The following is a 14,620-nucleotide window of genomic DNA, read 5'->3' on the forward strand; positions in this document are numbered from 1 at the left end:
GTATAATCCCCCCCCCCAAAAAAAAAAAGGTCAAGCATTGAGGACACTAATCAAAATATCCTCTCCATAGTAGTAAAAAACACACAGGCTTTTCATCATGCAGGATCTTTCTCTGAGCAAGCATCTAGTCTTGAAGTCCAGCTGTTCAACAGTTGGACTAGGTATTCATGTACATCCCCTTTAAAGGCAGTAATCACTAGACTCCTCACATAGGATTAGGGTTCTGTGGCTTTCAGAAACTTGGCATGAAATCAACCCTGTGAATTCTAAACTGAAAAAAATCTAATTGCCTTGCCTGGGGAAAAAGTGACCGAAGCACTTCACTTTCTTCCTCCTCCAAGTAAGAATATTTTTAATAAGAGACAATATTTACTAGCATGCTGCTGTACTCAATCAAATCCTATGGTACAAGTGTCRTGTAGAGTATTTTCAGTTTGTATCCTGTGTTTTAGTACAGTTCCATTTATAGTTCAGCGGAGCCAGGTGTCTGTTACTTACATTGACTTTGGGCTGCGAAGGTAGAGTCCCACTTGCCTTCATGCTGCTGACCAGCTTGTTAAATGCAGTCATATCTCCATCTTTCTTGATCTGTCTGGAACCAGCTACATTCAATGCTTCCTCCATTTGCTCTGCCATAAATGGGGTAGCAATTTTTCCCTCTTGATCCATTTTCAGTCCTTTTAGCCCAGCTTCTACTTCTTCTACTGAAAGTACAACTCCTGAATGTGCTAAGAGATACAGAAAAAAAAATATTGTTAAACTAAGGTGGGCTGTTTACAAGCAAGTTAATGACTCTTGTGTGAATGCTGAAGATAGATTTTTGCCAAATACCTTGTTTTTCGAACGGCTTATCTTCTGACATTCATACTAGTTGCCAAGCTATGTCTGACCAGCGGTTACACTGACATCACACTACTCAAATTAGAAATACTGCCATGCACAACTATAGACAAGTAAGACTAAATCTGTTTCAGTTTCAACTGATACTTTCTCATTACTTTTCACTTATCCCGTTAAACATTTCATTCTACATTTGATAAAGGTAGATGAAATACTAATATTAGCAGAGTGTTCCTCTCACAATCACTGAGCTTGTTCAGTTCCAATTAGGAAAAAGTTCCATTTATTTTATGCTTCAGGAAACCAGACCGTCTTACAGCCAGTGTAAGCGATGTCAGATTGTCTGAAGCCACCTAGGTAGAAAGAATACATACCTGAAAAGTCTAGGTATTTTGGAGAATCAGTTGCACTTAGATTGATGCACATAAAGTTTCAGGTAGATTCATTTTTCCTCAAAAATTAAAGCCATTATATAAAGATTTCACTGGCATAACCAGAATAAAGGTACAAGCATTAAAAAGCAGTGCTTTTCCACCTACACACATATATACATACATATATGTACATATATATATATATATATAATATATATATATATATATCCCTAAACCTGACATCAAGGCTAGACATGCTTTATGGACCAGTTTACACGTGTCACAAGGTATGATACCTTAAGTGAGAAGGAAAAGATAGGAACATGCCATGGGTTGCTCTAACAGATGTTGGCCCAAAGAAAGTAAGATTTACTGGAAATTTGGACAAGAAGGTGGAGAAAAGAAACAGTGATTTAGACATGCACTATGGAACATGAGGAAACGTATGATGTTGGAAGAGGAGAACTGACCTGAGAACTCCACAACATCAAGAATTACACAGCATTTTGTGAGAATATGGGATCAACATCAGGTATTTTGGAGTGAATAGAAGTTTTCCCACAATTTTTTGTTCCTTCATCCTTGTTTTGTGAGGATCAAAATTTACAAAGTTTTTAGTAGGAAAGTCGGACTAAACAGAACATAGAATAGACTTGTAGCTCTATTTAAGTCAAATTGAGGAAAATCTTCCCACATTAGCTAGACACTTCCTATTCCCAGACTGGAAGCTTAAGAATATTTGCAGTTCTTGGATGACTTCCTCCCTACTTCCCACAGGCAAATCATGAAGTAGCAGTACATTTTGTTTGGTCCAGTTTTAAGTTCACATGGCAATACATACTGCTTGCCAAAAGAAACCAAGTTGGAATTAAACTCAGATTTCAAAGACAACGTGCATTTTCGTACTGTCCATGCATGCTATGGGCGCAAACATGCAAATCCGTAACTTTCAGATGCCCTTGGACATTAAGCTTAGAGTTGGCCCCGAGCTGACTTTGGGGCAGCTGATGCCAGCAGAATTAATTCTGTCAGAATAAGTTCCCTATAATTCCATGATCTTGGCCAAGTGAGTTAGTTAAAAAAAAAAAAAAAAAGCTGTTCCTATGCTGTACTCTATGTTAGTTAAATAGTTCACTGAACAGCAAGCACAAAACACTGCTTCAAGTGCCAGCAACAGTCTTCAGAAAAAATTTACAGTATACACTTGAAAAAACCTGATACCTCAAACCATTTTTGATCTGGTTTGGATATTGATACTTAATGGATCAAAGTGATCCATTAAACAGATGCTTGCAAGAGTACTCATGTTTTAAGTTTTGGTAGATTCAGAGTTTAGATGCCAAATAAGTTCAGAATTGACAACACCAATTTCCAATATGAAAAGCTTACATAGAGACCAGAGAAAGCTGGAACTCAGATGAAGTCTTGCATCATCTTAACTTATGATTAACACTGGCAGCAGAATGGGCTGATAAAGTCGTGATATCATCCTGCGACTAGGATGAAAAGAATCAGTGATGACATAACTGAGATTTGTGGAACTTTGGGTTTTCTGAAGTGTAAGCAAACCTAAGTGCTTCCTACTTCTGGAGTCAGCAATTGAGGCTTCCAGAATACCAAGCCTCTCGCCTTGATTTATGGCATCACAGGAACTCCACAATATGTGAAGAGGCACTTACTGCTCTCTCTAAGCTTTTCCTTGTTGGCTGAAAGACTCGAGAGGAGAGGTTTTAAGTCCACTTTGGCTTTCTGTAGCATTTCTAGGATGTCCACTTTGTTTTCAGAGTGGTCTTCCAATGGAATGGGAGCAAAGTAGTTTCCAGAGTTCTGACCAGGGGAGAGAATGGCTTGCTCTAGACCTGAAACAGCAAAACCAGGAGCACCGCCACATCAGTTTACCAACCCAATGTCTCAAGATGAACATACACTGGTAACCAAGTTCAATACTTCACTGAAAAGCTATGCCTCACACCCCCTGCCCAAGATCAGCTGGAAAGTAATCAGAGGCCTGACAAGAACATCTGTAAAAAAAACAAAAAAAAAAACTTAAAGCTGCTTATTCCAAGTGTTTCCAAAAGGATGCCAAGTGCATAAACTGTGGGAGAAATGACTACCCTAAAGCTTTATCTGCCATGTTCTTACTGAATGAGTAGGAAGGAATACAGAAGGATACTTGACCTTATATTATTGTATGATCTTACCTGCAAGCCTCTCCAGTTCTTCATGTGGTGTAGATCTCAAGCTGCTCGACCGACTTCCAGAACGACTAGGATTAGAAAACCACCTGCTGAACCTGCTGGCAGACACTGAGCCTTCCCCCAGCACATCCTCTATCATCTAGATCATTGGAGGAGGGAGGGGAGAAAGAGGGGAAAAAAAAATCTTAAGCAAGATCAAGAAGATTTGAGAAGTTTTACTGAGCAAAGACTTCTGCTACTGACAATCAGTTCTTACTCCCAGAGTTTAGATACTTTTGAACCATTTCCTTCCAAAATTTAGCACCCCTCCTGTAGTCAGTGTTGGCACAATCCACCACACAATTTGTATGAACAATTTGTTCAGATTAGGACTATATAACTGAAASAGCCTAGTCAGTGCAACTAAAGACCATAATCATGCCATTTTAAAGTGTTTTTAACAAAAAAACAGGAGTATCACCTGCCACAAGAATTACAGCAAGTTAGAATTACTAACCTAGTAATTCTGCTAGATGGCCCAGAAGTAGTCCCTAGCACTGGAAAGTCTCTACTTTCAGTAGTCCCTACTTCTGTAGCGCTCCGATTATTTGAATTGCCTACAACCATGATTCAGTTCCAGCACTGCACTTCACTGCAGGTACAGTTCTTGCCCAAAGTCTACTCCRTAAATTGGAAGGATCTCTCAAAGGGTAAGGGAAGAGGCCGGTAGCTAAGGACTACTTGCTTGCACTTCACATGCTGAACCATTCCGAGACTAACATGAGGGTCACATTCTTCAAGTCAGTGGAGTCTGCGTCCATCACAGTGGCAGCTAGCACCTTCTCTCTTCAGGGAGAACTGAGATCAGTAAACAGTACTTCATAGTCTGACTGTCAGATGTCACCACATAGTGGCTGTGTTTACCTCTGTGCTAATCATTACAAATAGTTCAAAAGCAGCAAGTTGCATTTCCCCCCTCCRTAATTCAAACCAAAGCTTTTCATAACCTGGGAGATGGACTTTTAACCGGATACTATCTAAAGACCAGCCAAGGCAGCCCATTTACTTTTAGGCAAAAGGAAGAACAGCTTCATTCAGCCAGAGAAGCAGCTGTTTTCTGTGAAACAAGTGGTGGTCACCACTACTTAAAACAGCAAAGCAGAATAGTATTGATCCATTTGGTTTCGTTTGTGTTCTAATCTAATATGCTGGAATTAAGATAGTTGCATCAARTGACGATGGACAACTGTGCTGTAACACTTGCCACAGACATATCACCAATATAAAGAAAAGACATCGCAACATGCTCTAGCTAGCCTGAAACTTATTTTGTGACAGAAAAAGTCTTCCTACTAATGTTTCACCAGCAGACAGTTCACAAGCCACAAATCAGTCACCTTGTACATGTGACAAAAGCCAGATAATCAAGTCTAAACATACTTTCCTTTACATATTTGGGGCTGTATGATCAGCTTTTTGAATGCAAGAAGCTTTTTCCAAATTAAAGACCAGGTCAGGATTCCTATTTTAAAACCCTGACACTTCTACACTGTAGATCAGGCCTCTGCTTCTCTGCTGTCAGGGCAAGGAATTACTTATTCTAACCCATCTATTACATCATCTAGAATAATCAAGAATAGCTTTTCTTCCCAGTGCTGAAGAAGTCTGAACAGAAACATCACCATGTGACATTTACAAAGTTGGATTATGCTTATTCAGTACTTGCTGGACCTGCTTACCTCTACTCAGAGAAAGGGATAAACTCCTCCTCAAACTAGAGACATGGATCAGTTACAGCTATCACACTAAAAACAGAGAACACCATCCAGTATTACCTCTAGAGGGTCAGATGTTCTGTTCTCAAATAATGGCTGGAGATAATTATTAGAAGATTCTTATGATGCAATTGTCAAACTTTTACTCTTCATAATCTCATTATGAATTCCTGCACATCATCAGCATCTCAAATATGGCTTTTGTTACACTGAGTGTCTACTGGTTGCATCAATAACGTTAGGAGTGCTTTTGTCTGAATTAGTAGGCCATATTTTATTATTCCAACTCACTAGTAATAGTACTAAACAACAAATCAACCTCTGGAGAGAGGCTTAAATAATGAAGATTCAAATCCTTTTGGGTATCTGTCTTTTCAGTCATACTACTGGTATTGATAACACTATGTACAGCTCAGACAGTATTCACCAGATGTCTTCCAGGCTTACTGCCTTCTACAAAGCTTGCACAAAATACCCCTTTGCCACAGTTCCCAGACTTGGCTGCAAGGGGTTATGTTTTCAGTTGCATGAAACTGAATTTTCTCTGAACACATTTGCAATATTCCCAAAGAAAAATTCAGATAAGATGCTGATTTTTGGATCTTTAGTAATAATCAAAATAAAGGGGGGAAAAGCAGCTAGTTTACCTCATACTCTTCCTCGGCAGATGAAGCTAGTCCCAAAGATAAAGCTTTGAAAATAACAGCCTAACATTCCAAAGCTATGTACCTTTGCAAAAAGTCTTAGACTTAAACAATCCATAAAGTAGGTTTTGCAAGTCAAAAGAGTTTTAACTTTTACTGAAGGCAACAGCAGGCCAAGAATGCTTTTCTTAAAAATACACCCAGCCTAAACTCACCGAAGCCAACCCAGGAACACTTTTATCCAAGTTAAAGAACTCATTGAAGTCAAACTCTCCTGGAGCTGGTTCTTGTAAAACAGCTTCCCTAGGAACCTCTTGATCAGCTGGAGTTTCATTGGCAATGACAGCCTGCACTTCATCCTCTTCTGCYACTCCACCATTACATTCTATCCCTGGAAGAGGGAAGAAAAAAAAAAAGTTTAGTTGACTGCTGAGTCACTGAACTTGACTACTTCCTGTGAGAATAGCACCTACCCAGGCAATACATTTGACTAGGACTAGTAGCATAGGACCAAAGCAATCTAGCCATCCTGATCAACCCAAGAAAGTAGACAGAACAGAGACTGGATGTTGTAAGTAAAGCAGACAAGCAGATATAACTGTTACATTAAGTCAACAGCTTGTGCTGCCTCTCCTTTAAGAGCCCTTTGGCAGTTTCTGCTTTTATCCTAGATGCTCCAGATAGCAGGTTCTCTGAAAACTAGTGCTTGACATGAGCTTTCTTCATATTGTCAAAATATGACAAAAGTATTGGTCCTATTCCTCTGGCAGAACCAGACTATCAAGTTAGACTTACCAAGCTTGCACAGGTGCTGCAAGAAAACTTTAACCTGATTACACAACCTAATAGGGTTTGAACCGTACTACATTTTAGTTAAGCAAATGTACAACTAAACCTAAGCTTCTCAGGCTTACTTTGTCCCCCCTGTGGAATTTCCAGCATTAAGGCAGCATCTCTTCTTGCCTCAGTCAGGTTTATACCACAGCTTTTTCAGTGAAAATTACAGTAGCTTTGTGGAGCCAAGTGACTGCAAACAAATTCAGATAGTCCCAAAACTCAACTCAAAGCTATGTTGTTGGCAGCTGCATGCACAGCCCAGTGTTCCCATAACTGGTCGTGCACAGTAWTACCACACGTATTTCAACAATCTCAAAGCATTAATTTAGCTTAAACCAAACCAGCATATAAAAACAGACAAGACCCAAGTAGTAGCCTACAACCCTCCTCAAATCATTCAGTATCTTTACATACATTCTTCCAGTCTCCCAGTCCTGCCTTTGAGATTATGCATCATAGAAAAATAATAGCTTATTTAAAGGTATTTTAAAAGTAGTATCATTCCTGGGTTTGTCTTGTGCTTCAGGATGACCAAGAGTTATGCAAGTTTAAGACAGGTTAACGAACTGCATTATTTTTGACACATGCCTGGATCAGTTACACTACCATCTCCGTAGCCATCAACATACAATACTAATCAGCACATGAAGCCTTTCTATTACCTTCTTTTAATGAGGCTGTGCGTCGTCTTGTACGTTTTCTCCCTTTGTGATCTTCTTCCAAAATTTTATCATCGAAGCCTGTGAGCTCAATGGTTTCAGACTGACTCGTGGGACCAGCAGAAAACCACTCTGGTTCCTCTTCAGTGTAAGAATCATTTCTTCTTCGTTCTCCAAAAACACGTTTGCTGTCACCAAATTCCCTCTAAAGCAGGATATTAAACAACAAAAAACACCCAAGCACATCAAGTTAATGGTCAACTACAACTTCATAGAAATCCTCGCCTCCAAAACACGTGGCTACCTATTCCTACCAGCTTTGTTTTTTAGGGTTTTTAAAGCATATTCAGGATGCTTAACAAGCTTTSTAATTTTAAGTTTCAAACAGCTAAATTTGTTACGTAATGCTATTGGCTTAAAAGTGCTCTTGGTCTAAACATGCCTGTATGAACTCAGGTTTGTATCTTGAGAGGTAGTGGCTCCCCCACTTCCTCACTCTTATTTTTAATGCCCAAAAGCACACAAAGTTTCCATTTGCTGAGGCTGAAGACAGAGCTTGTTGACAACTGCTAGGGAGAAACCAGCTGTCTCACTGTACATGAATGCTTAGTAAACCTGAAAGGCAACAATTAATTGCAAGAAGCCTTCCTGAAAAAGGATTTGACTGTCTGGCCATTACGTACAGCAGAGGCTTGCAGGATGCTGAACTAGATACATCCCAACTAAGCTGTCAGAAAGAYTAAAAACTAAGTTTCTGAAGCACTGAGTGCAGACACTTTACACCACAAGGCAGCATCTAAGGCTAAAGAAATAGCCTACTTATGTGGAACATTCAGTTGCAAACAGTAGTTTAACCTGCCCCTGTTGCTTTTAGTCAAAACCATCCAAGAGTTTTGATATAGAATTTATCAGGACAAAGGAAAAACAAACCCTGAAACGTTTATCTTTGTAGTCCCTGTCACGATCTCTGTCTCTTGCATCTCTAGAATCACGTATGTCTTTTTCACCACCCCGATGGTCTTTATCAAAGTTACGAGAAGAGATAATTCTTCCGCTGCCAATCCTGCGGCCACCAATAACACGGACACCATCATTCTCTTTTTCTAATGGGCTCCCTGCTCGACGTGAGCCAACAGCTGCAGTTACATGGCAGCCTCCTCCAAAGCTTCGCCTCTGTGGACTTAAGACTACATCCAAGTCATCTTCTTTCACTCGCTCCCTTGGATCTACAAATAAAAGGGTCACAAAAAGAACAAGTCAACTAGCTTGCATTTACCAATACATTACTTGTATAATAGCCCTCTGTTCTACTGCCTTGCTACTACTCTAGAGCTTTTGAAAGATRAGTTAACTTTTCAGTGAAGCTAACATAGCCAGAGATTCCAAGTAGTACAAAGAAAAAAGTAAATTTATAGTTCAATAATGAGGAATCATTGTTCTGTCTTCTAAGTACCTCCTCTCTCATTAAGAGTACTTAACCTTGAACTTCAGAACAGCAGGATGTAACAACTGACTGCAATCCAAATTTGTTCTTAGGTAAGAGTTGCCAGAATACCAATAACTAGTCCACACTTGGAGCAACAAAGATTTCCTTGATATTTATTTTATTTCAATCCAAACAATTTTCAGAGAAACTCTGCTTTATCTTATTGCTGTAATCCTCAAGGAAAAGTTTTGCCAGCACCCTATGTACAATTTGGAGTCCTGTGCTGCAACAGTGCACTCACCTACTATCCTACGCATAAGAGAAGTTCGATCTGAATCCAAATCTTTTTTGAAGCTTTCCACTGGTGAAGTTCTTCCTGAACTCGGATATAAAGAGGCATGCCACTTCTCTGGATCCCAGACACCATCACTATAGAAATAAAGTTCCAGGACTATTTACTACTTGCAGCCTAGTAAATAATTCATTGCATTGCCTGAAAACTAGCAGAATTCACTCAGTAGTAATATGTACAGCCAAGATGCATCTTTCACATCTAACATCTAAACCTGCCTCCCTACACTTTGTCACCTCATATCTGATATTCTGGATCCCTTTTGTAAAAGTAGGGACATACAGTACCTATCAGCAGGTTATAAAAGGGACAACATATGGCGATATTGTCCCAGTAGGTATTGGTGAAGTTCACCTAGTATGCTAGTAAAAAATAAGTCTAGCAGATCAAATATCACATTTCCTGTGTATTCAGAAGACTTCTTTCTACCCAATCTCACACTTACTTGCATGAAAAAATAATCAGAATAGTAGAGAACCTGCTGTTTAGCAAGCTTACTCATGAATGCAAGCCAAAACACACTCACTTTCATTTTTAAAAGTACAGAGTCAACATGGAACAGTAATCCAACAAAGTCAGCCTGCTGACTGAAACCATGCTGAAGCATGTCTTTTATCTCTAAGACTTGTATTGTATGCAGTTATTTTCTGCTGGATCTTATGTCATCATCTTTGTTCAATGCATAGAATTTCTAGCTAGAATAAGTCTATCCTAGTAGATTATTCTGAAATATTGTAGTGTATTAACCTTTAGAGCAAATACATTTCATAACAAGATAGGTGTGGCTTAAGTAAGAAGTTTTTGCTATGTAAAATAGATATATCAGTTTCAAAATAAGTTATTCGTATAACAAGGAAAATACCTGTCATATTTCTCAGAAAGACAAGAAGGTCTTTGCTTAGAGTAGGGACGCTCTTTAATATCCAGCAATTCCTCCTGAAAGAAGCAACAAGTTAATTCCAACTCTCACCCAGACAAAAATTCAAATGACCTTCTAAAAATCTATTCCAGACTGCCTGAACAATATAGTGCCTTGATCTAACAACCTAAATTTCTCAATGTGTTGTTTCATTTCCTGTTTACTACTACAATGAAGAGTTGACACTGGAAACCAAGTTTATTTTTCAGTTCTTCCACCAGCAACCACTGAGCAAACTTTGTCTCAGAAAAACTGAGTAATTCATTAATCAGAACTACAGATCATACCTCCTATTACCTTAACCTCCAATACCCAAGAGTATAATGCTGCTTGAGAAGCAGGAGCAAGACTGAGCCAAGATAACATTGATACTTCATAAAGCAGTTACTGAACCAAGTATCTACACAGAAAGAACCCTTTGAGTGTGATTCAGCTGTCAGTAGGAAGCCTTTTTACTGGTGGAACTTCCAAACAGCTCAGCTGGCTGTCAAGCCTTTAGACTTTGTGGGGGTGGGGTAGGGTGGAGTTTGCACAAGTCAGTTTTAGAAAAGGATCTCAAACCACTCACAACTAAGTTTTGTAACATCAGAACTGCAGAAAGAATCTGAAAACCAGTATAYAGTCTTAAATGACTAATCAGGATGAGCACCTTAATAGTGTAAGGCCTAGCAAGTGCCTGCAGCTTTCCTTTAATGTCTATTTCATATCAGATTACTTTAGGAGTAAAACTTTCTTTCATATATTACATATATTAAACTCTCCAAATCCACACTCATTTGAAGCACTAAGCCCTACCAGGTCAAGTTCAGCCCTCATTAGCACTTGAAAAGCTATTCACACTGTACATATTCTCCTTATCCACCTCCCTGGACAACTAAACTTACCAATCATGTTTGTCTTGCTTATATTAGTGCTAGTAAGTTTTCAAAATGCAATGAAAATTGCTATATTCAATGCTGTATAAGGTTCAAAGAATAAAACACATTATTGCAGTATTAGCAGTTAAGTCATATCTCAGTTCCAAACAAGCTTGTCATTTCTGACCATCACCAATCCCAACGTAAAGTGACATGTAAATTTTTTGGTTTTATCTGCTCCACCCAATACCAGATTGGTGCTGAATAATTACTTCAGTTTTACACTTTCTACCAGCTTTCAAGTAGTCCTTGGCTTACTATTGCACACCCCTAAACAACTGGTCATTTAATCTAGAGTCTCACTGCAGTTTGCCACATTTAGAAAGCAGTATTATTAATGGTGTGATAGTTGATACTTTGAATCATCATTAACATGGTTGCAGCAACAGAGATGCTTATTTCTAATTAAACCTACTCTTCCCTAGCTTATCTTACTTCAGTCTGCCTCACTCCCAACCATACTGAATCAGTTCAGAATTGGGCAGAAATCAGTGGAAGCTGGAAGGATAGAGGGATCCTAACAGCAGACATCAAATCAACCAAACTGAAGGAGGGAACATACCTAACATCTTCCCAAAGGTATTTGGGCTACAGGTTTTATCATCAGCAGGTGATTATAATCAAGCTTGTTAGCTACATAAAAACTTGATGCTTAAGAGACTCCAGAYGTCAACCCAATAGATGTAAAAAGTATGATGTGCGCACATCCTCTTCAAATGACTTCCCTGAGTTCCCTCACTGCAGTTGAAGTGTAGTATTTGAACACAACAGGGTAACATTTATGCCAGCAGTATGAAGAACRGATACTATCTAGCAGGCAAGTTAGTACTGAGCAGTTATTAAAGTAATGCATTCTGAAGAGTATATTTAACTTAACCATATTTAGGGTAGGTTATAGTATTCATAACATTAATCTTGTTCCTTGCTCTGTGCAAATAATCTAAACCTACTCCTTCCTAGTCCTACTAGAAGTCTGGGACACGATTTATTCCCGAGTCCTTTGCTAAAACTACAGTTGGGCCACATAGCCAGTATCTATCCTGCACTTGATGTTTCATCATCTTACTAGCAAAGAAGAGCTACTGCTTGGAAAGGGCTTGCACCAGAGAAGGAACTCCCAGATACCAGGGAGCTCTCGACATTAATTTCTACTAGTCTCCTCCAGAAGAAGAATTATATTTTCCTATCAAGATCAGGGAGCCTGGAGAGCAGAGGTTTAAAGAGAGGGAGACTGGCCTCCATCCACAGCCTCCCAAAATAAGTTATGACTTAGGGAAAACATTAGTACTGTAATACTATCATATTTCTGATATCTGCATCAGACTATTAACATCATTGTCCACCACCAAATTTGATATTTACTATTTTGCTGGCCACAAGAGGGAGTCTACAGACTTCCAATCCAGTCTTCCATCAAAGTCAAGAGTATTTGAATTTTCTCAGTTCCTAACAGCTCCTAAAGAACTAGGAAAGACACAGCTTAGAGCATATAACACTTCTGCATAATAGGGAGGATTAATATTGGTGCTTTCAGCTTTTTTAATTCATACAGAAGTACTTTTGAGCAGGTAGGGGGGAAGGCATGTTTAACTTACCCAAAAGCTTTATTCTAGTAGTTTATGAGGGGTTAGTGTGAACCAGCTGTTCTCCCACAAGTACTAAGTGAATATTAATTGCCAAAGGAAAAAAGGGCCCCTTCTAAGTCAGCAGTTTATCCCCCAAGGTACCATCTCCTCTCCCCCCCACCCCATAGGGAGATGGATCATGTGAAAACAGCTTTTAATGTTGATCACATAAGCATCTTAAATCATATGCATTTAAGGCATGTTAATAGTAATATTACTAGTTTTTTTACAATGTAAGACATTTTAACATGGATTGACTTTCATGCTTCTCCTCCACTTCAAGCTCTGTGGAAAGAGATAAACAAGACTAGATGCCTTCTAGCACTAATTCAGCCACTTTATTCTCAGCAGAATTAGAGGTAAGAGGTTAACAACAATTGAAGCTGCAACTGCACCAATTGTACAACTACCATCAGTAGTGCTGCCTGAGTACTGCTCAAAAGAACAACCAGAATCTGAAGTTGCATTCAGTTATTCTTCCTGAGAGGAGCTGAACAAGACCAAGTGAGAACAGATGTAGCCTTTAAGAACAGGGAAAGTTCAGAAAAAGCCATCACCTCTCCCTCACTGTAGGGATAACYGAATAACAAGTTCTATGCAGTATTACAATTTTCATCTTAGAAAGTTGAGAGAACATTTTTTGTAAAGAAAAAAATTATTAGAGAAGCCATACTATTCTCATATAAGTCTTGCAATTTTGAAATACTCAGGCTATTGTTGATGTCTAGTTAAAGTAAGCTAGTCCCACTATCTCAGCAGAACAGAGACGCAATGATAATTTTTTTAAAAACAACATACTAGGAAGCTAACAGTTCAGAATTCCTCAGGCAAGATAATGCAGTCAGCAACAGTACACTGTCTCATTCTCTCTTCCTCACTTCAAACCCTCTGTTGCAAAATATCTTAATATAGATTTCTGCAAAGCAATGACCACCTGTTTCCACAGCTTTCAACAATGAAAGTATCAACCACATTCATAGTCTTTTATTCTAAAGAAAAGAAGCAAAAAAAAAAAAACTTCCAGCGTGGTACCAAGATCCAAAACAGAATTTGAACCTTAAACACCCAGAGTTTAAGGATTTTTTTTCTCAAACATTAGGTAAGTTTATTGGCATACTATTTAATCATGTTCTTCTACTCACACATTCAGGTATCACAGCTGAGCAAAGGCACCTGTGTTAAAGTTTAACAGTAAGCACTGTTTGGATGCATAACTGCTTAAGCTTTTAACTCCCAAACAAGAGCTATTCTAAGAAAATATTCAAACAAAAATAAAGAYATGTTAAAGCTACTGATATGATCTGGCATACAACATGTCCCAGTGAAGTGGTGTCATACTAGAAGCAAACATTTTGGTCACGTCCTTAAAGGACCATTGCTGAAAGCAGACTATGAAGTGTAAGTGCTTGAGAAAGCTGGTAGAACACCACACTTCAGGCTCTACCATAATGTCATGAGCACACACCACGAGGTGCACAACCATTATAACAAAAGGCAATGGGAATCAAAAGTTTATCCATGACAGTCAACATTACACAGTCACTTCAGATTTAACAAGTTACTCATCTCGTACCATCTTGAGAATCTTAACACACGCAAAGGCCTCTTAAAATCGACCATGCTACTTCCAAGTCAGGAGACCCTCCACCTCTACTTCTGTAAGCAGCAACTTCATGCACAACTTGTTTTTTCTAGGGGTAAGGGGGTAGAGGGCTGGAGGAGGGAGGGAGGGAGCTTACTTTTGTGTAACGATGTGGGTATTTCGTTGTAATTCTGTTCAATTCATGGAAAGCATCTCCATTTTCAGTTTCTGTTACACCTCCTCTTTTATCCATGGCTACTTCAAAGCCTTTGACCATGGACCTAATTGAAAACAGAATCAAGCCATCACATTTTAAGGTACACACTTAAAATGGTGCATTTTCCTTGCAGCCTAAAACCTTTTTTTAAGGCTCAACAGGGAAAAAAAAAATAAAATAAAAATAACAGCGTGTTTTTCTGCCTGCTGCTTCCCCCCTCAGCTAAGCTGCGCCGGCCACAACACTGAATGCGCCGCCGCCGACCCTGCCGGGGCC

General features: G+C 39.1%; 1 protein-coding gene across 2 annotated transcripts in view; it reads right to left on the reverse strand.

Annotated features, from left to right (window-relative positions):
• Positions 1-14,404, reverse strand: part of EIF4ENIF1 (eukaryotic translation initiation factor 4E nuclear import factor 1) — a 22,806-nt gene extending 8,402 nt beyond the window's left edge. For both annotated transcript variants that reach the window (XM_085305770.1, XM_085305769.1), the window contains exons 1-9: positions 14,285-14,404; positions 9,947-10,020; positions 9,034-9,161; positions 8,237-8,532; positions 7,310-7,511; positions 6,026-6,201; positions 3,416-3,551; positions 2,894-3,073; positions 499-728 (exon numbers count right to left, since the gene is read on the reverse strand). In XM_085305770.1, the coding sequence (XP_085161896.1) occupies positions 499-728; positions 2,894-3,073; positions 3,416-3,551; positions 6,026-6,201; positions 7,310-7,511; positions 8,237-8,532; positions 9,034-9,161; positions 9,947-10,020; positions 14,285-14,404 (1,542 nt within the window). The remainder of the gene's footprint in view (positions 1-498; positions 729-2,893; positions 3,074-3,415; positions 3,552-6,025; positions 6,202-7,309; positions 7,512-8,236; positions 8,533-9,033; positions 9,162-9,946; positions 10,021-14,284) is intronic.
• Positions 14,405-14,620: the final 216 nt, after the last annotated feature.

This window comes from Rhea americana, unplaced genomic scaffold (assembly GCF_003343005.1).
Source record: "Rhea americana isolate MKP2758 unplaced genomic scaffold, rheAme1 scaffold_227, whole genome shotgun sequence".
Classification (NCBI taxonomy): Eukaryota; Metazoa; Chordata; class Aves; order Rheiformes; family Rheidae; genus Rhea; species Rhea americana.